We start from the raw sequence: 22315 nt of genomic DNA on the forward strand, positions 1-22315 counted from the left end.
TTAATTAATATCTTTAGCAAACTTTATTATAATTTGAAAGAATACTCACAAGAACATAGCTTGTTTAATTTATAAAACGGATAGTTCCGGTCCTCCTCTCTGATTGGTCAAAACAGCGATCCAGCCGTGCTATATTCAACCATAGGTCACTGTTAGGCCTTCTCACCATTACATAAACTATATCTTTGCGCAACAACCTAATCAACATCGATCTAAGTATCAAACCCAATCAAATTCATGTCAAACGATTGCTTTATATAAATCCCTTTATTGAACAACACAAAAGAAAAACAACAAAACATTAAAATAACATAAATACTAGTAAATTCCAGCACTGGTCATAATAGAACAAGAATAAAACACAGATAAATAACTGAAACATTCTAAAAACAGCAAAAAAAAACTAAAAACACACCAACAATTTTAAAAATTAAAAATTAGCATGCCATCTTCACCCACTGCACACTCCCCATCCTCAATACACCACCTCATCATAAAATTATCCATATCATTCATCATGCTGTAATAAGAAAAATCAGCTTTTACCCTGGTTACAACCAGAACTCTAAAAACACACAGGGCATCATCTATACCAGTGCTAGATAATCTGTTCTTACGGGATTTTAAAATCGCCAGCTTCGCTTGACCCAGGAGAAAATTAATCAGGGCACACCGATGACGATATTTAAAAGAATACTTAATACTTAAAATTAATAACTCTTTAGTAAAACGCACCCCGAGGTTCATCAGCAGGCCTTCTAGAAAAATAAAAAAAGGCCGGAGTCGTGGGCAGTCTGTAAAAAGGTGAAACACAGTTTCCACGGCAGGGCAGAAGGGGCACTGCTCCCCCACACCTGGGTCAACTCGGCTCAGCCAGCGGTTCGTGGCGACAATGCCATGCAACACTCGCCACTGCAGGTCCCCGGAGCGCTTGGGCAGAGGCAGCTTGTACAGCACCCTCCAGGACGGCCGCACAGACTCCTCCATCGCCAGGTGAGCCCTCCACTTGGTATCAGTCAGGTCTTTAAGTCTGTGATAATGCCGGGTCTTAACCACAGTGTCGTACAGCTGCCTCTTCTCTGCAGAGTGAAACTGTAAATTGGTCTCTTCATCCAGGGATAACAGCATCCCGGGTCGCTCCCCCCCCCCTCCTCCTCCTCCTCCGGCAGTGCAGGGGAGAGCAGCACTGATTGGAAATCAGGCTCATGCTCCGGGGCCTGCCTCTCTGAGAAGCACTGCGCCACGAACTCCAACACTGCTGGGCTCAGGGAGGCTCGGATCTCTCTCAGCACCCTCCCTATGAAGCGCACCGAGCGCAGACCCAACACTGCAGTCAACTCGGCCCCAGTCTTCCATCGCCACTCAGTCCAGTCTACCAGGTGACCCAGGGTGGTGACTCCGGCCTGTAAAAACACTAAAAAAAGCTGTTTTGAATTAAAAGCATCAATGTTAAAAATCCTATTAAAAAACAAAGGCTCCTCAAAAATAAAACATGTACAGAGGCTTTCATCTGTCCTTAAAATCTTAATTAACCCCCAGGCATTTAACATGTTACTGTAAAAGCTTTCCAGCTCAGTTCTAATAACTTTACTGGGGGTCATTAAAAACAGCTGTCTGTCTAAGCCAAGCCCCCCAACCCTCTTGAGGAGGGACAAAGCCATGCCTCTCCAGCTCAGCTCAGGGGTGTACAGCAGTCTCTGGGCTGCCTGCAATCTGAACGCAGCGACCCGGGAGGGGATGTCAATCAGTCCCTGCCCTCCTTCGTCTCGGGGCAGGTACAGTACTGCTGGTTTCAGCCAGTGGTTTCCATCCCAAAAAAAATTAACTAGTTTTTTCTGGACCTGCTCCAGCAGCCCTGGGGGAGGGTCCAGACACATTATTCTGTGCCACAGCATGGACGCTACCAAGTTGTTAATCACAAGGACCCTCCCCCTGAAGGAGAGGCGGTTTAGCAGCCACTGCCAGCTCTGTAGCCTTCCTGCTACCTTCTCCAGCACACCCTCCCAGTTTCGCTGCATGAATGCCTCAGTTCCTAAGTACACCCCCAGCACTTTTAATCCAGTTCTGTTCCACTCCAGCTTCTGTGGCAGGGACGGAGGAGGCTCTCAGCCAGCTCCCTGCGAGGAACGCTCCACTTTTGGCCCAATTCACCCGTGCTGAGGAGGCTCTTTCAAAGCTCGTCATGCATGATTCCAGCACCGCCACGTCTTTATCGCTGGTTACAAACACATTCAGGTCATCAGCGTACGCTGAGAGACGGACGGACGGGCTGGGCGGAGGGGAGGGTAGGTATGGCCAAGCCAGCGAGACGCTCCCTCAGCTGGTGTAGCAGCGGTTCAATGGAGATGGCGTAGAGCATCCCCGACAGAGAGCAGCCCTGTCTAATCCCTCTCTGCACTGGGAAGGGCTGGCTTAGACAATTATTAATCTTGACTAGGCTAAAAATATTAGAATATAAAATTTTAATATAAGAAATAAAAACAGGACCAAAACCAAATGCCTCTAGGGTGCGAAATAAAAAGCCATGGTCTACCCTGTCAAAAGCCTTCTCCTGGTCAAGCGACACCAGCCCAAAATCTAAGTTAAAAAGCTTAGATACATTAAAAAGATCTCTGATTAAAAACAAATTATCAAAAATTGAACGTTTTGGTACACAGTATGTCTGGTCACTGTGCACCACAGTACCCATACACTCCCTAAGACGCCGGCCAGAGCTTTGCAAAAGACCTTATAATCGCAGCACAGCAACGACACAGGACGCCAGTTCTTCAGCTCACAGAGGTCTCCTTTTTTGGGCAGTAAAGTCAGTACTGCCCTGCGACAGCTCAGAGGCAGCTCTCCCTCCGCCACACATTCATTCAGCACCTGGTATAGATCAATTCCAATGCAACTCCAGAAATGTTTATAGAATTCAGCAGGCAGCCCATCCAGCCCAGGTGCTGTTCCATTGGAGAGTTGTGTGACGGCGGTTGTGAGCTCCTCCAGTGTGATGACGGTGTCCAGGCCGTGGCTTTCCTCCTCACCCAGGTGATGGAGACCTTCCAACAGCCGCTCCGTCTCCTGCTGGTCGCAGCCCTCAGCCTGGTACAGTTCTGAATAAAATGTCACCGCGGCCTGACGAAGCTCCGCAGGGCTGGAGACCTCTCTCCCCCCGGGCAGCTTCAGAGTAAGCATTTGTTTTCTTTCAGCTTCTTTCTTCTCCAAGCTGAAGAAGAAGGTCGTGGGGGAGTCCATGTCTCTTAATTCCACAAATCTTGCTCTTACCAGGGACCCCTTGACCTTCTCCTCCAGCAGGCTGCCCAGGCGCTGTTTCCTCTCTTTCAAACTGCGATAAGCTCTGTGCTCTGACCGCCCAGCTCTCTCTCAATCTCTAAAATCTCATTCTCTAGCTGGCTGGCCACTGCATTCAACTCACTAGTGACGTTCTGGGTGAATTGCTGACAGAATATTTTAATTTGGATTTTCCCCACATCCCACCACTGTCTCAAATTAGAAAAACATCTCTTTTCTTTTCTCCAGTTATTCCAAAATAGTTTGAATGTTTCCTTAAACTGTGTGTCTTGTAATAATTTAATATTAAAGTGCCAATAGGATTTGGAGTGCTGTGCAGTGGGTAAACACAAAACAGCTGTGATGAGGTGATGATCAGATAGAGACGTGGGATGAATACTGCTGCCAATAAATCTACTAAGGTGGTGCTTTTGGGTGTAAAATCTATCTAACCGTGCTCCAGACAGTTGACCATTATTTAATTTAATCCAAGTATATTGTTTAGATTGATTATGTAAATTTCTCCAGATGTCAACTAAATCAAATTTTGTCAGCACGCCAGCCAGCTCTCTCGCAGATTGGGGATTGGGTTCATCATGATTTCTGTCATAATTAAAATCCAGCGTACAGTTAAAATCCCCTCCCATCAAAATAAAATGCTCTGGATCACACTTCTCTAAAACCTGGTTGAGTTTTTTAAAAAATAAAATCCTGTCATTATACAAATTAGGAGCATAGATATTAAAAAGATCAATAAAAACACCATTTAATTTTAATTCAATTTTTAAAAGCCTCCCTTGTACAACTTCCTCTACAGACACCACGTCTACTCCCAGCCCCGGAGAGAATAAAACTGCCAGCCCCGCACTAACATTAGAGCCGTGACTTAAAATCGCCTTCCCCTTCCACCCTGACAGCCAGTGCGCTTCATTGCTGCTGTCAGAGTGGGTCTCTTGCAATAGAATAAAATTGGCTTTTTTAAACTCAATAAAATTAAAAAATTGGGCTCTCTTAAAATCATCACGGCAACCATTTATATTTAAAGAACTCACTAAAAACTTATCCCTAAAGGAAGAAAAATAAAATAGCAATAAATAAATACAAAAAACAAGGGTAAAAGCTTTAAAATTGAATAGATCCATTAAAAACCTTTTGATTGCTCAACCATTTTTCTTGCAGTGCTTACAAACTTTTTCAAACGAAACCTCTTTTTCCTGTCAAATTCCTCTAAACTCGCTTTTCTTAACAGTACATTAGCAGAGGCTAAAAACAATTTCAAGTCAGGAAAGAAAAGTGGAATTTCAACTCCCCCTTTACCCTTTGTGCAATCCATAAAATTAATAAACTGATCAAGCGAATACAGTTTCTTTTTTTGGGGCTGACTGACCTGGATGTCGGAGAGCATCGAGGTGTCAGAGAGCTCTCCCTCCTCATCCTCGTCTTCTCCCGCGAACGCCTCCCATTCCTCGGCCGAATCCTCCTCTCTGGCTCCAGACTCATCTTCCTCCGGCCGTGAGGACTCTGCTGAGGGCAGGGCTATGGCGTCACTGGATGCTAGTCCAGCGCTACCACTAGCCTCCTTCCCTGTGCGGGGGAGCTCCGCAGCCACGGCCTGATCACCGCCGTCGCCGCCGCTCTCCCCCGGCCCCGACTCTCCGACAGTTGTGTCCGAAGTTGCAAAGATAACACATTCCTTCCCCTCTATAATAAACCTCCAGGCTACATTAAGATCCTGCCCTGGGTTATGCGGCAATACAAACACTTGTCTACGAAAAGACATTACATGTTTCACCTCGGGGTTCTTACAGCCTAGCGGAATCATTCTAATCGGGGACATGATTTTACCGTATCTTGCCAATTCTCTTTCAATCACTGCATTTGGAATAAAAGGGGGGACATTTGATAAAACCACTTTCCTTAGAGGAGTTGAAAGAGGTAAAGCAGAAATAAAAGCACCACTGACAGAAAATCCTTCCTCTACAATCTTATTTACCAGTGTTTCTTGACTTAAAAACACAACAATGGCCTTATTCATACGTGAAGCAGATTTTATATTGTTAAAACCAATTGACTTACCGACCGATAACAGTACGTCCTCCACGGAAACTTCATTGTCGGGCACACACCTGAACCCATGTCTCCGTGTCAGTCCCTGTATACCGCCGGAGTGTGAGCCCATCTCGGGCTACACAAACTAACTTAGCCTCCCAAACGGCAAGGCCAACAGATAGATAAATAGAAAAATAAATAAACAAACAAATAAATAAATAAATAAATAAATAAATAATGTAGATGATATAAATATATATATTTAAAAGAAACTTATAAAATTCCTTTTAAATTAAGCGTGTAAAAATAGTAAAACCAAGACTAAGAACAGACCTGCACTATTCAAACACACCGCTCTCAGCTCACCAGCCCCTCCCACAATCCTGAGAGAGAGAGAGAGAGAGAGAGAGAGATCATTCACACAGGCACCAGTGATCTGAGGGCCCAGCAGGAGAACGTGGCCAAGTCCATCAGGAGAGTGGCGGAGAGGGCAACCCAGGAATTTCCGCATTCAAAAATCATCATCTCCTCCCTGCTGCCCAGAAAGGATTTCCACCAATACACCATCCAGAAGATCAACGCGGAAGTCTCCCGAGGGTGCGCTCTACTACCCAATGTGCACCTGGCACACCACCCCACCCTAGGGCTACAACACCTGTACGACCACGTGCACCTGCACCAGCGGGGAGTCAGCATCTTTGCCAAGACCCTGAAAGACGTCACCCTGGGCCGAGACCCAGCCATTCCCCAACACGGCAACAGGAGAGGCCTCAACTTCCACAGACCACAGCACAGCCCACAGACAGCCAGGTGGGCCCCCAGGAGCCTCCGTCCACAGCCTGGACAACACAACCGACACCTGCTTAGCCCAGCCCAGCCCAGAAAGCCCAGGCCCGGCCCAGCCCAGCGCCCAGCCCAGCCCAGCGGACCCAGGTCCGGTCCTGCCAGCCCATTCCAGCACCCAGCCCAGCCATCCCAGCAGCAGGCTCACAGCTATGCTGCGGCCCTCAGCAGACCAGCAGGGACTGGGAGCACAGAGCTGGAGGAGATTCACCACCTCCTGAACCTCATCTGCACAAGACTTATGAGCTGAGTCACTACTATTAAAAAAAAAAAAATTAAATAGATTGTAAAAAATAAAGGAGAGAAAAGGGGGAGGAAAGGAAAAGAGAAAGGGGGAAAAAAGTATATATATTGTACGTAGAGATTTCAGCAGCAAAACGTAAATATAATTAATATTTAGTGAATTATTACAAAACAAATATGTATATATATGTATATTTTTTTTTTTTTTTTTTTTTTTTCTTTCTTCTTCAGAATGTTTTGTTTAATTCTAAGACAAAAAATAGAAAAATAATTGCAAATATAAATCTGATTAAATCTTTGTCCATCACAATGTGGAATATCCAGGGCCTGAGCTCCTCAGTGTTCGGGCTGAAGAGCACAGCCCCAGAGTTTATAGAGAGAGTGAAAGGCCTGGATATCATCATCCTGCAGGAAACATGGTGCAGGGCAGACGTGTCCACTCACTGTCCCTCAGGCTACAGGGAGATCATAGTGCCCTCACTGAAAAAGACCACAGTCAGACGAGGCAGAGACTCTGGGGGAATAATCATTTGGTACAAAGCAGAGCTCACCAACTCAATAGAGCCAATTAAACGGGGAGAGTCACATTTGTGGCTTAAAATCAGCAGAAATATTGTCTCTGCACAAAATGAAATCTTCCTGTGTGCAATATATATCCCCCCCTCAGAATCCCCATACTATAGTGAGGAAACCTTTACCAGTCTCCACACAGAGATCTGCCACTTCCAGGCCCAGGGAAATGTTCTGATCTGTGGAGATCTGAACGCCAGGACAGGCAAGCAGCCTGACTTCACCAGCACACAGGGAGACCAACATATATTCAGGCAAAAACCCCTATATTCCAGCCCTATTGTCTCCCAGAGAAACAGCTATGATAGAGAAATAAATCAAAGTGGGAGACAATTACTGCAACTCTGTCAAGGCCTGGGCCTGTACATTATTAACGGTAGGATCCGAGGGGACTCTTTAGGAAGACACACCTACAGCTCAGCTCTTGGCAACAGTGTAGTAGATTACACCATTACTGACCTAGACCCTTCCTCTATTAGTGCATTCACTGTCAGGCCAATATCTCCTCTGTCAGACCACAGTCAAATAACTGTGTTCCTTAAAAGAACAGAGCAGACCAGCAACACACAGACACAGCCCTGCAAGCTGTATAACCTCCATCATTCCTACAGATGGGCTCCAAACAGTGCAGAAGAATACCAGAAAGCAATCAGCCATCCAAAAATCCAATCACTATTAAACAACTTTCTAGTTACACCACATACTCACAGTAAACAGGGAGTAAATCTAGCTGTAGAAAACCTGAATGAAATATTTAGACAGGCAGCTTTAAAATCCAAACTAAAAATAATTCGGAACACTCAAAAGAAAAAACTGAAAGAAGAAAATTGGTTTGATGAAGATTGTAAAAATATAAGGAAAAGACTTAGGCAATTATCAAATCAAAAACATAGACTAAATTACTATAAACGCACACTAAAACAGAAAAAAAATAACCACATCAACAAGCAACTGACAGAAATCGAGGAGTCCATTAACTCAAACCGATTCTGGGAACATTGGAAAAAACTAAATAAATCAAAACCAGAAGAATTGGCCATACAAAATGGAAATATATGGAAAAACCATTTTGAAAAACTCTATCAAAACATAACACACAATGAACAACCATTAGATCAAAACAATATTTATGAAAAACTGAAAAAACTAGAATTGTCAATTAAAGACAACCAGAATCCACTGGACTCTCCAATCACTGCGCAGGAACTTAAAGAGAAACTGCAGACCCTCCAGAATAGGAAAGCCAGCGGGGTAGACAGCGTCTCCAATGAGATGCTGAAGCACAGCAGCCCTAAGCTGCAGAAGGCCCTGCGCAAACTGTTTAACCTGATACTAAGTGTGGGCTACTTCTCTGACATCTGGAACCAAGGGATTATATCCCCTGTCTTTAAGAGTGGAGACAAATTCGACCCCAATAACTACCGGGGCATCTGTGTGAGCAGTAATCTGGGGAATGTATTCTGCAGTATCATTAACACTTGGATACTGGCCTTCCTTACCGAACACAGTGTCTTGAGTAAGAGTCAGATTGGCTTCCTTCCAAAACACCGCACTACTGATCATATTTACACCCTACACATCCTAATAGACAAACATGTAAACCAAAATAAAAATAAATTATTTGCTTGCTTTATAGATTTCAAAAAGGCTTTTGATTCAATCTGGCACGAAGGATTATTTTATAAACTCCTCCAAAGTGGTGTAGGAGGTAAAACCTATGACACAATTAAATCAATGTATACGGAAAATAAATGTGGTGTAAAGATTGGCAATAAAAGAACACAATTCTTCTCACAGGGGCGTGGAGTGAGACAGGGGTGCAGTTTGAGTCCAACACTGTTCAACATCTACATCAATGAATTGGCCACAGTGTTGGAGCAATCTGCAGCCCCTGGCCTCACTCTGCTTGATACTGAAATTAAATTCCTGCTCTACGCAGATGACCTGGTCCTGCTGTCGCCCACAGAGCAGGGGCTGCAGCAGAGCCTGTCACTGCTAGAGCAGTACTGTCAGACCTGGGCCCTGGCAGTAAACATGAACAAAACTAAAATCATGATATTTCAGAAAACACCCAGATATCAGGAAAGTAGATACATCTTCACACTACACCACACCACAATAGAACACTGCATGCACTACACCTACCTGGGCCTAAACATCAGCGCATCAGGTAGCTTTAACCCGGCAGTGAATGCACTGAGAGAGAAGGCCCGCAGGGCTTTCTATTCCATAAAGAAAAAGCTTTATATAAAACTCCCCATTAGAATTTGGCTCAAAATTTTTGAAAGTGTTATCAAACCCATTGCCCTCTATGGCAGTGAAGTGTGGGGTCCGCTCACAGAGCAGGATTACACTAAATGGGATAAACACCCAATAGAAGCCCTGCACACAGAGTTCTGCAAAAACATCCTGCAAATACAGAGAAAAACACCAAACAACGCGTGCAGAGCAGAACTAGGTCAATATCCATTATTGATCTCAATACAAAAAAGAGCAATTAAATTTTGGCTTCATCTAAAACAAAGCAACCCAAACTCCTACCATAGTAAAGCCCTGCAGTACCAAGAACTGAGCCAAAAGAAGAGTCCCCTCAGCCAGCTGGTCCTGAAGCTCACTGCACTAACACACACTAACACCAACCAGCCTCAGGACAGCACTGCTCCAACACAGACAATTCGAGTTAACCAAATTATAACACAACACAAACAAAACTACCTCACCTATTGGGACACACACACAAAAACACAAAGCAAATTAGAGTGCTATCGGGCCCTAAAAAGACACTACACCCTGGCTGAATACCTGAGCAGGGTGAAAGACAACAAGCAGAGGCAGATCCTAACCAAATACAGGCTCAGTGAGCACAGCCTGGCCATAGAAACAGGCCGACACAGGCAGACCTGGCTGCCCAAAGAGGACCGGCTGTGTCATCACTGTCAACTCCAACAAGTAGAGACAGAGATGCACTTTCTACTGCAGTGTACAAAATACACAGAAATAAGGGAAACTTTCTTCCCACAAATAAAAAATCTCTGCAAAACATTCCCAGACCTGCCAGACTCTCAAAAACTCCCAATCCTCCTCGGAGAGGAGTCCAGCTGTGTCCAACTGGCAGCCCAGTACACAGCCGCCTGTCACAGCCTGAGGGACAAACAGTGAGCACTCTACATTAGTTCAAATCTTGTTATATTTCATTGTTGTTATTGTTAACTTATTAATAACGTGGTTATTATTTATATTTGTTTACCATTATTATTATCATTATTATTCTCATCAGTGTTATTGTCTATTTAATGTTCAGATGATGAATTTGAATTTGAATTTGAATTTGAGAGAGAGAGAGAGAGAGGCGACCTGGTAAATGTTTGAGCTAATGTTTTTTTTTTAGTAACCCATCTAGCTAGCATAGGACGGTTAGTCGATTTGCTAGCGGAGCTTAGCATAACTATACGTAGCTGACTAAATCTCAAAAAATGACTAACGTTACAAATATTGGTGTAACCGCTTTATAAAAGCAATAAGGTTACGAGAGGCTGTGATATATCGTGTATATAGTCACAGCTAGGGCATTATTAGGTACGAGCCGCAGCCGAGTCTTTAATCTATTTTAATGCAACTGTAGCGTGCACGGGGGAAGGCAGCAGTAGGGCTGGTAGGTGACGTAATCACACACAGAGACATAAGCCCGATATACGCTTCTTGCAAAGGAGTCGGCTTTTTTGTACAGCGGTATCGGCGCTATGCTTCAGTGTGAGAGGACCCAGGTTCGCGCCCGCCCTCCGCCTGTGTGTGGATTTCCTCGCCCTGTGTGATGCGCCTATGAGGGGCCGTTTCGGACAAAAGTCTGTCAAAAACGGCGAGTGATGGGTCACGTTTCTGCGCGCAGGGAATCAGGTTTCTGCGCGCAGGGAATCACGTTTCTGCGCGCAGGGAATCACGTTTCTGCGCGCAGGGAATCAGCAGGCTATGCTGCTAGAGGGGAGGGGTTACTTTTGTCGTCACACAAACGTATTTTGCCAGAGGAGGCGATAAAAAAAACTAAGGAGCTAGACATGTCTTCACATTCGAATAGTAATGTAGCCCGGGGAATCGCCGAAGAAATAATTAACAACCCGGAAATCCTTCAACGCCTGGAAAGTGCCCTGAATGGTAAAAACAATCGTATGCCTACTACAAGACAGGAGACATCAACTATTGATGAAGAAGTTCGTCAATTGTTTCAAGGGCGGAATGTGGTCGCTGATCGTCCCGCTCAAAATAATTCCCCTGCATTCAATATGCAAAGAAACTTTATCACAGCCGGAGCAGTTCCAGGGATTTTAAATAGAAGGGCCAGGTAATTATTATTATTTCTAAAAACATATATGCAATTCATTTCTTAGGTTATGCTGCTAAGGACTATTTTAATTTGATTCAGAAATACGTACCTCCAACTCATGATTAATACTTCTACTCTAGTGAAAGTCTACTCATTAGTATATGCAAAAAGATAAATAAAATAAAATAAATAAATAAATAAACGATGTAAAAGAACCGATTTAACATCCCGTATTACACAGAATAATGTACAAATGCAATGTTTTGGACACAGTAGTAATAAAGTAATTAATACCCATTATCTTTGCTTTGTAGTCGCCCTGGGTAAGGGCATCTTCTAGTACTACTAATAATAACAAATGTAGGCCTATTATTCTTTCTTTTATTTGTATTTATTATTTACGAGCTGTATTTGTATTTTAGTAGCTGTATTTACATATTACAAACGGAAGGTAGGATTACAATGGCACCAACAATTGTAAAGCTTTTAGTAAGTTAATTTCTAATAATGAGGCCTACTGTTCAATTTAATTCAACTGCTAACTGCAACCCCCCCCCCCCCCCCCCCCCCCCAAAAAAAAGGCCTCCATGAAAGCAAATATTTTGTCCAGGGCGACTTATAATTATTGTATTATTTTTACATACAATTACCCAGTACTACTGCAGTGAATTATACAATATTTATCTTTTGGTTGTATAATACAGTAAATATGACTATTATAATGTATATGTATACATATTGAAATGTGGAACTAAATGTATGGTTTATGGGCCTATTTGGGGGGGGGGGGGGGGGTGGGGTTAATATAGGCTATATTAATATTAAGTGAATATGAGGCAAATGTAACCAGATCTTCATTTCCTGCAATGCAAAAAAATTAAAAATCTGCTCATGGAAGTAATTTATGGGCATTGTCATATCATTGTAGTTTGTACAACTGCATGTCCGTTTGCTTTAGGAACAGATGAGAAATAAACGAGTTGCCATTAAGTGATATATGTTAAATCTACTGGGTTGATGTTTTGCTTTTACTGTATATATTTTAATTAATTTCTTAGCTGACGTCCTTATCCAGGGCGACTTACAATTGTTACAAGATATCACATCATTTTTATATACAATTACCCATTTATACAGTTGGGTTTTTACTAGAGCAATCTAGGTAAAGTACCTTGCTCAAGGGTACAGCAGCAGTGTCCCCACCGGGGATTGAACCCACGACCCTCCGGTCAAGAGTCCAGAGCCCAGAGCCCTAACCACTACTCCACACTGCTGCTCTTTCCTTATAGGTATATCATGAATTATACTAAACAATATACTATTTTGAGTAGATAATCCTATTTTAAGGCTAGTTAGTCCTGAGTAATATAATGAATGCAGTGGTCATAACATTTTTAAATATATATATTTTGCACAGAAAGAGACCCAGAAATGTTTGTGGCCCTTTCCACAAAGATGTTTGTCTACTAACGGGTCCCAATGACACAGACATCCCGAAAGGCAAAATACGCTTATACCTGGCAGAGCAAGGGCATCTGGTTTTAGGTGTGAGATTTATGAAGGAGTGGGAGCCACATGAGGTGCAAAACCACTTGCACACAGTCTTTGAAAGAATCCTGACAGAAAACATTCAGTGAGTAAAGGAAGGCAGTCTTTGTAAACATAAGCACTTTATCATTTGTGTTAATATAATGATAATTGGTAGTTAAGATTTAAATATATATTATAATGTTGCATTTTGAAGAAGTGTGCTTTAGCTTATGATGTATTCGGTTTCCTAAGACCATGATATATTTTAGCTTGCATTCTCTATTCTTGTAGATTTGAAATAATGGTGACACTCCACAACAAATTAATAAAGCCAAGTCTGGAGCGAGACCAAAAGATGAATGGACTGTTACTAAATAACATTTTCAAGGACAAAACTGTGTACCTTCGTCCATCTTTACAACTGCTGGTCGTTCCTGCAAATGCAAAGGTAACAGTCAATGACTGTTTCTATTTGTTCGAATGTACAGTATATAGAAATAGCAATTGTTAAAGATTGTAGTCATTCATTCACAGTCTTACTGTATTTATTTTTAAAAGCAACTAATTCAGGCACTTTAGTTTTCTAAACTTAATTCACTACAGGAGATTTTTTTTTTTTGCAGAAGAACAGAGGTACTCTGTCAAATAATGATGATGATGATATTGAAATAGATTTGACTGATTCCAGTCCACCAATGAACAGCCTGAATGTAACAGTTCTTCAGGTCATTGAGGATGCTCCTTCAGAACTCATAGATGCTCCATATTCGACAGCAGGTTCAGATGGGCCTCTTATCATAACAGAAGAAGAAAATGCCACAGTTTCCAGGGTTCTTGATTGTCCAAGGTAAGAAATCACAACTATAGTAATGTGCTTACACTTTATTTGATCCAGATTGTGTATTATGTCCCAGTTGTACGATAAAAAAAAAGTGCTAGTTTTTTATTTTTACAAATATTAAGACTTTAGCTATTAGTATATCACAACAGGTCATAGTTTTTCTTGAATAGCAACAGATTTGCAGGTCATGCTGTGAAATCGGTGCCACAATACCTGGACTCCTATCAAATCTATTTTCTAGTGAATGGCAGTATGCTGCTTTATTTGTTGATGAAGAGCTCAGCGAAAGCTTTGAAGATCCAATACCCCGTTCCACTGGTATTGAAACATCCCACCATGAACGGTAAAGTTGCATTTGTGTTTCATACTTCCTTCCTTATAATCAGGGCCCTGTGTTTTTCGCTACTTGTTTTTTTAAACCGTGTTTCAGTTGATTAAAGTAACGCAATGGGGTGAGTGTTAATAATTGCTTAAGTGGTAGTTTCATGAGGACACTGTATCGGCATCTTGCGGTGCAGGTTGGAATAAAACGCAGGGCTCTACTTGTAATACATTCAAATTTTAACTGTTAAAAGGGGGACCATTGTAGCTTTTATCTGTAAACCATTTAAAATTAAAGACAACTTTTTATTATCTTTCCTTTTATAGGCATTTAGTTTGATGTATAGGTATATATTCTTATGAGTTAATGTAGTTTTATTTGTCAGGTATTTCTTTGATTTTTACATTTATAGTATCACAGTCAAGTGTTTCTGACAAGATATTTGATACAATAATATCTGCTAAAAATAAATAATTATTTTCTTTTAATATTTCTTATTATTTCACCAGAGACATTGGGGATATTCTCTGTGAGCTGGCCTCCCAGATTGATACAGAAAATGTCTCCCTGTTTAATATCAGCCGGAATCACCTATGGGACGGAGTGAAACGAGGCTTTAAAAAAAAAACTTTCTTACCTTGCAAAAGGCTTTCGTGAAATTTATGGACGATATAGGAGTGAGCGAAGGAGCCGTCGACCTCGGAGGACCAAGGAGAGAATTTTTAACCATGCTAATGGAGTCCTTGCACCAAGGAAGCCTCTTTGTGGGACCAGACCATGCCAAGTTCCTAAACTACATTAGTGGATGTAATGAATCCATGCTTTTTTAATTCTTTATCATTAAGTTTTCAGTCTGTCTAAGTCTAACATTCTTTATTTCAGTGATGGTCTCGGATGACTATTTTTATGCGGGTATGACTATTGCAACATCACTGGTTCATGGTGGACCTGGCCCACAGTTCTTATCACCAGTACTTTTTGAGGCGCTTTCAAGTACACCCGAGTCCACATTTGTGGCAGTGCAAGATATCCCTGATATGGACATAAGGAACTATCTGGAGAAGGTAAATATTTGCCAATTGTGTTTGCAAAAGTAATCTACCATCATATTTACAGCTTTTTCTAATCTTATTCATCAATGTATCTATTGATTAGAACAATTATTCACGTTATATTGCACAGGTATGGAGTGAGATTACTGTAAAATAGTATGTACTTGTATTTACCATTATGAATAAAAAATACGACTATGAATCGTAAATACGACCACAAAAAAAAAAAAACAGGAGTGCGAGTAAAAAAAAACAAAAAACTACATTTTGGATGAAGATTATACGCTCAGAAGTCCTAATCAATTGTTCCCACCATTAACAATCTGTGGCTTCTGTGATGTATTTTTGACAGTGATATCACACTCCATCCAACTCGTAGCTTTTTTGATTCATAGTCATATTTTTTTTTATTCTTGTAAATAGTACAAAATATTTGACAGTAATCTCACTCCATAACCGATTGCCTGGAAATGAATATAAGTAGTCTTTTCTTTGCAAAATGTAATATGAAAGATTTATAAAGACAAATTGCATTTTTATTTTTTACAGCTTCTAACTTACCAGGAAGAACATTCAAACACAGCAGACTTATTTGAACCAATCCAAACTCTGATGCAGCTGGCTGGAACACACAAAGTTATCCGTAATGCTGATGATTATCGCAAGATTGCTGAAGAAACTGCACATTGGTACATTTTTGGAAGAACACGGGCAGCATTTGAGAGGTACACTCATTCTGCTCGGCCCTGCCCTGTCCTGCTCGGCCATCCCCGGCCATGTGCACTTGGCCCCCTACGTGGCTCTGTTCTGCCGTTCTGCCCTGCTCTGCCCCGCTCTGCTCGGCCATGCCCTGCGTTTGGCCCTGCTTTTAATTCTTATTAAACAATGCAAAGCTGCAATGTAGATTTTATGTTTGTTGGTTAACTTTGCTTTGCATTATAAATGAAAGGTAATTGGTTTTTAATTAATGTTTAATTCATTTTGATGTTTATTTTTCATTTTTAAGAGGGCTGTAGTGGGGTCATTAAAAACAATGTGCTTGTTCAGGCTCGGTTTATGGTTGGGCTCTTTGTTCTCTGGCACTGTACGATATCCATATTTCACACAGACTTCACTCCAGTGGTCTGCTCTTTTTATCTTGTGATTTTGTACGAAATGATTGTTTTAGTAATTGTTATTTTTAACACACAGTAAGGCAACTGTGGAAGGAAGCACCCTTCTGAATATTAAATACCTCCCTCGTAGTGTCATTTGCATACATTTCAATGGCATTTGTCCCCGGTATATAGTCCATGTGTTAAAAAGCAGATAGAGCATGGAAAGCAGATAGCACATGGTAAGCTGAATCAGGCCCTATGTTTTTAATTCTTAAAATGTCCATTCTTTTTCAGATTAAAGGAAGGGCTGAAAACTCTAGGTGTACTGGATGCTATGACCAAGTATCCCAATGCATTCAAGCATGTCATGTGCTACACAGAAGACACCCTCACAGCCAAGACATTTGATATCTTCCGCCCTGTTCTACACCCATTGGGCTCCAATAAAAGGGGAACAGAAAATCTTGTATTGTCTCACTGGAAAGACTTTATACAAGAACTACAAGGTGACTGTACTACTGTTGTTCACTAGAAAAAAATACATACTTCTTTGTAGTTAGGTTACTTTTCTAACTTGTTTAGGGGATTCATCTTTCACTCAGCTGGGCACACTGTCTTTGGAAGTATTTTGATTATGTTGATGTTGGCCACACAAACACAGTAAGTAACAAGCTTTATTTATTTATTTATTTATTTATTTATTTATTTATTTTATTAATTTCAGATGAGCCATCAGATGTCACATTGAAGTCACTACTATTCTTTATTACTGGCTGCAAGACCGTACCACCACTGGGATTCAGACCAGAACCCACTGTAGATTTTTTACATGATGCTGAGGACAATGGAGAGAAATCAAGATTTCCAAAGGCAAATACATGCAACTGTACGCTGTTTTTGCCAACTGTACATGTAGTTTATGAAGAATTCACTGAAGCCATGAGATATGCTGTTCTAAATTGTCAGGGCTTTGGCTTTGCATAGTCAACTATTGATCTTCTGGTGTGCTGGATGGTAGGGATGCTCCAGATAAAACCAAAGAAAGGAAAAAAAAAAAAAAATGAGAAAAAAAATACAGTATACTTGGGATTTCTTGTTTTTCCTGGTCCTGGGGAGATCTGTGTGTTCTGTTTTTTTCCCCCCAACTCAATGATTTAATTGCACCCTTCATTTAACTAATACTTTACCTAATCTGAGCTTTTTCTTTTCTTTGGAGCTCTTAAAGTTAATTTGAAGTTACAGGTATAGAAAAGAATTGTGAAACACTGCTTTAACCAATTCATCAGTTTCAAACAACAAACACTAAATGGGCAACTGATTTGATCATTTATTATTTCCATGGCAAATGCAAATTTATTTATATTAAATATTATTTGTATTAAATATATTTGGCTCAGCACTACTTTTTATTATTAGTCATAACACAAAATTGAATGTTTAATAATGGTTTTGAAAAAAAAACCTGACAAGCAGGGGTGTGCTCTAAATTACTTAAGTGGGCCAATTATGTATTTATTTATTTATTGATATTTATATAGCGCTTTTATCAAAGTGCTTTACAAAGTGTAACAGTACAGTATAGGATAAATGAAAATTGTATTAAACAAAGGAAACTGACAAATATGTAAATAAATGAATGCTGGGAAGGGCAGGAGAGGACAATAGACAAACAAAAAGACAACAACAAATCTAATTGGAAAGATGGTATGGAAGGATTCGGAGGTGAATTAGGGTAGGCCACAGAAAATAGGTGGGTTTGAGGGAGGAACGGAATGTCATTGGGTTGGGAGACTGATTAATATTAAGGGGGAGCCTGTTCCAGTGAAGGAGGGGGGGAAGGGGCAAGAAGAGAAAAGAGAAACCACAGTAGTGCGTTAACAGAGGTAAGATTGAATCCAAGACAAAGGTGTACCAGAAATACCAGGATTAGACAGAGTGGTAGAGAGAACAGAATGATCCACGGTGTTGAAGGCTGGCGAAAAATCAAGAATAAGACTAGAGGAAAGGTTTGCATGCACAGCATTAGCAGATGGTTGTAAGTGATCAGAGGTAGAGGAGAGAGATGTGGCAGAGATGGAGTTGAAGATAACAGAAAGGAATTGTTATTGGAAAAAGGAAGAAGAAAGAAAGAGGACAAACAAAGGAGGTTTGCTAGGAACTATGGGGATTGAAGCTTTTGACCTGGACAGGCTACTAACCCAACTTAAAAGGGACAGGGGGATGAGTATCCACCCACATATGTAGCATCGGGAGTGATACAACAACATAGTTTTTGCAATTAATTGAGTTGGAACGTAAGTATTTGTATACAACACTATCTAACGTTGTTTATCACATAATCCAAAACAAATAAATAATGATTAATACCACTATTGTCATCATCTGATAATGGATCACAAAGCGACAGAAGCTCCCTGTGGTTTTCAGCGCTCATTTGTACTGTATTATGTGGAACATGAATGTATGTGTCTGCCTCATTTGCTGTAATTGGGCCTGCATGGTCAATTCCATAATTATCTATGCCACTCAGAAGATCTTGTGAATTTACTGTAGTAAGATTTGAAAGTATTCCAGAATGCCATAATGCTAAGGGAGACATTGACTGAACAGTGCTAAGTCGATGGTAATTCCACTGGCGAGTGAATTCTTGCACAGAATTTCCTATTCTTGGAATGTAAACAAAGTGTAATGCACATAAATCAACTTCATTTGTAGAATCTAAGATTCCAATGTTTTCCATGTACATAAACAATTGCCTATAAAACTCAGAAACCACTCTGTTCACTTCACCCCAAAGACGCTCTATTCTCTGGTTGTGAACACTTCTGCCTGCAATAAAACTTCCTCTGTTTCTGCCACGGCTCATAATCATGTATCTAGCAACATCAATGTTTTCACCACCTCGATCCCCTCTAACTCTCAGTGGTAACCCATACCTTGATACACCCTCTTCAAAGAAATGCAAAACAGTAGCTGCACAATTGTTTGTACAGCATGTCAGGTATATAATCATTCTACTGTAACCATCAATGCATCCATGGTACACAAATCTCCATGAAATAAGCTTGTGATTTGAATCAATGTGCCTGAAGAAAAGAAAAAATAGAAGTTTTAAGTATTAGGTTTCCATGGTTTCCAATAAAACAATTTACACATAATGTACACAATGGACCTTGTGAATCCACAACCAAATAGTGTTATTTATATATATATATATATATATATATATATATATATATATATATATATATATATATATAATTTAAAATCCTTAATCCCTAGCAGTACAGGACTGCTGGATTTATAATTTACCTTAAACTTTATTTTTACCTTAAACTTTCCTTAATCATTATATAAATGTTTAAGTTCCTACCATAAATGATTAGGTCCTCTGACATTATATATTCTCCTTCTAATTGTATGCCGTCTTCTAAGGGCTCTGCCAACTGGGTCCAGGGCATTTAATCGATCTCTAATTCTCCTTCTCTGAACTCTTAATCCTCTGGCTAGGACACCACCTTAGAATAGAGCAATAGTTCATAATGTTGTTTAGTTCGAATTAAATAAACCTAATCATAACTACATGCAAGTACACTTTCACCTGTATTGCCTAAAATAACATGCAATATATATAACAAATAACTATTGAAATGTGTATTTTTTGTGAAACCTCTAAGTTGCACTGGGTAAGAGGATATGCACTGATTGAGACCTATGTTTTATTACACACCTTTGATGAACAAATACCAAAAATTCTACAGCGAAAAATGTATTTTACCTTGAACATAGTTGCCTCCTGCATTCGGCGTTTCTCTCAGGATTTCCCTTATAATATTATCCAGTTCACTATTTGAGATGTTGGCATAATTTTCTCCTGTCATTCCATATTGCTGCCTTCTGCGAAACAGTGTCCGCTCACTTATGCAGAGGCAAGCTGCAATTGAACACCATGGCATTCCTGCTGCACGTAGTTGCTGTAGTTGATCTTTGGTTATGCAGTATCTGCAACATTAAATGTAATTTGTTTAATAATAAAATAACACATATTATTATTACTCTGATTAAATATGGTAGTGCGTTTTCTCAGCATAAAATGTAGCAATAGCAATACAATAAGCATTTAAATCAATATACTTTAATGCTTTTAACCATACCTTGGGCGACCTCTTGTGCTTTCAAGGGGGCTGTTGAAAAGAAATTCAAATTGGGATCGAGGAGCCAATCTTTGGTCAACTTCACCATACACTGTCCTCACAGCGTCAAATAATCTATTTATCAGCAAACATACTTGATCCACTCCCTGTTGAAAAATCAAGATTAAAATTAGTTATTTGTTTGAAATAAATGCAAGGAAAGAAAGCCAGAAAGAAAAACATGTTTCCTTGTGTCCAATGTTTGTATTTATTTTTAAGTCTGAAATGAAGTCCTTACTGCGCCTTAAAAATGATGTCTAAACAAACACAACCAGGTGTGTAGATGTCCAAATGCATTTTGAAGAATGGCGATGAAAAACCACTGATCAAAACCATGTGAAAAAATATTATTTTATTGATTAAAGAGCAGGCAAATAAAGTGATGACGTGCAGAAAGTGCTCAGTCCAAACTGATTATTAATTAAGGACAAATATCGGTCAGGTGTTCAGATAAAATACCATGTAAAACAGTCCAATTCAGTTAAATACCATGTAAAACAGTTTTGTTTTTTCTGTAACTTGTCCTATAATGAAATCCTGCAATAGTATTTACTAGTGTATTCCTTTTAATGTCTGTCAATGTATGAATTGGTCTGTGTACATGTTATTTTTTGGTATTATTACTTAATGTATTTTTTTTTTTAAGAAATGCATTACATTTCACTATTCATCAAATAAAGAGTAGATTTTTGAGACAACCAGTCTAAGGTATTGTTCTTACTTCACAACTGTCCAGGACGGATGCTAAAGTTGACAAAATCCTTACATGTTCTTCGAGTAAACGATGTAGATGGTCAAATGTATTAAAATCATTAGTATCTAATGCCTGTTGAACTTGTTCTAAACAGTCATCCAGCTCCAAAAAATATAAATTCAGATCCTCGATATTGTCAGTAACGGAACAGATAGCGCACAATACTATAATGAAAAAATGTATACAAGTAGCCATTTTTCTTCTGTTTATGACGATTTACTGATTTCCTTGTCTCAATTCATAAAGCCGACTCCTCCCTCAAAGAAACCTGATTCCCTGCGCGCAGAAAACATGATTCCCTGCGCGCGGAAACATGATTCCCTGCGCGCGGAAAACATGATTCCCTGCGCGCGGAAACATGATTCCCTGCGCGCAGAAAACATGATTCCCTGCGCGCGGAAACGTGATTCCCTGCGCGCGGAAAACATGATTCCCTGCGCGCGGAAACGTGACCCTTCACTCGCCGTTTTTGACAGACTTTTGTCCGAAACGGCCCCTCATAGTGATGTGTGCGCGCGCGAGAGCGAGACTGCCAAGTTAATAACAGCGTCATTCCCAGCATGTAATGGGAAGAATATATATATATATATATATATATATATATATATATATATATATATATATATATATATATATATATATATATATATATATAATCAAACGTAGACCAGCGGCCCACGCAGGTCCAAACAGACCGACCCACCGGGGATTCTCCCGCACTTCCCGATGGCCAGTCCGCGCCTGTGACTCAGCGTTTGTAAATGCAATGTGGTTGTCCTTTTTTTCTTTTTTTTCGTTTTAAAAAAACGGACGACACACAAACACATCACATTCACAAACGCAGAGTTGTTTAAATTTTGAATCCCACTTACGTCCATCAGCGGTTCTAGTGTTAATGGACCAGTACTGTGCCAGTTCCTAGCCAAACTGGGCCATGTACTGGGCCCATGTGCAAACTATACCTACCCAATTCTGGCACGTAATTGGACCAATACTGTCAAATTGGCCTGCCAGCATTGCACCAATACTGGCAAAACAGTTTGCCAACATTGGTCCAGTATTGGGTCAATTCAGACATGTTTCCTGGGACCCTGTTTGGATCATGGCTAGTCTTTTACATCTCATGAATGCAGAAAAGCTTTGATCAGCTGAATATAGCATTAGAATGTACAGGCTCTTGAGACCAGAACGGAAACGAGACGTAAAGAAGACACTCAAGTTAGTTCAGTCTCA

At 40.5% G+C, this 22315-nt stretch overlaps 2 protein-coding genes across 4 annotated transcripts; one reads left to right on the plus strand and one right to left on the minus strand.

Annotated features, from left to right (window-relative positions):
• The first annotated feature begins 10852 nt into the window (after nt 1–10852).
• LOC117972257 (G2/M phase-specific E3 ubiquitin-protein ligase-like) lies at nt 10853–17520 on the plus strand. Of its 3 annotated transcripts, XR_009330524.1 has the most exons (10): nt 10853–11311; nt 12711–12926; nt 13115–13271; nt 13447–13670; nt 13906–14007; nt 14496–14793; nt 14869–15050; nt 15588–15763; nt 16430–16641; nt 16860–17520. XR_009330524.1 is itself a non-coding variant. In XM_059033402.1 (9 exons), exons 5-9 carry the CDS (start codon nt 14649–14651, stop codon nt 17117–17119), a joined length of 975 nt encoding a protein of 324 aa, XP_058889385.1. In that variant the 5' UTR covers nt 10871–11311; nt 13115–13271; nt 13447–13670; nt 13906–14007; nt 14496–14648; the 3' UTR covers nt 17120–17520. The 3 variants fall into 3 exon arrangements, 1 of the variants encoding a protein (XP_058889385.1); XR_009330523.1 differs by having other exon boundaries at nt 14496–15050; XM_059033402.1 differs by lacking the exon at nt 12711–12926 and having other exon boundaries at nt 10871–11311.
• A 153-nt stretch (nt 17521–17673) lies between these two features.
• On the minus strand, nt 17674–21412 carry LOC117400382 (uncharacterized). The gene is made up of 5 exons (XM_059033400.1): nt 21050–21412; nt 20290–20435; nt 19914–20137; nt 19509–19653; nt 17674–19221 (listed from the first exon to the last, which is right to left on the minus strand). Exons 1-5 carry the CDS (start codon nt 21275–21277, stop codon nt 18450–18452), a joined length of 1515 nt encoding a protein of 504 aa, XP_058889383.1. The 5' UTR covers nt 21278–21412; the 3' UTR covers nt 17674–18449.
• Nucleotides 21413–22315: the final 903 nt, after the last annotated feature.

The sequence above is a fragment of the Acipenser ruthenus genome, chromosome 11 (assembly GCF_902713425.1).
Source record: "Acipenser ruthenus chromosome 11, fAciRut3.2 maternal haplotype, whole genome shotgun sequence".
Lineage (NCBI taxonomy): Eukaryota > Metazoa > Chordata > Actinopteri > Acipenseriformes > Acipenseridae > Acipenser > Acipenser ruthenus.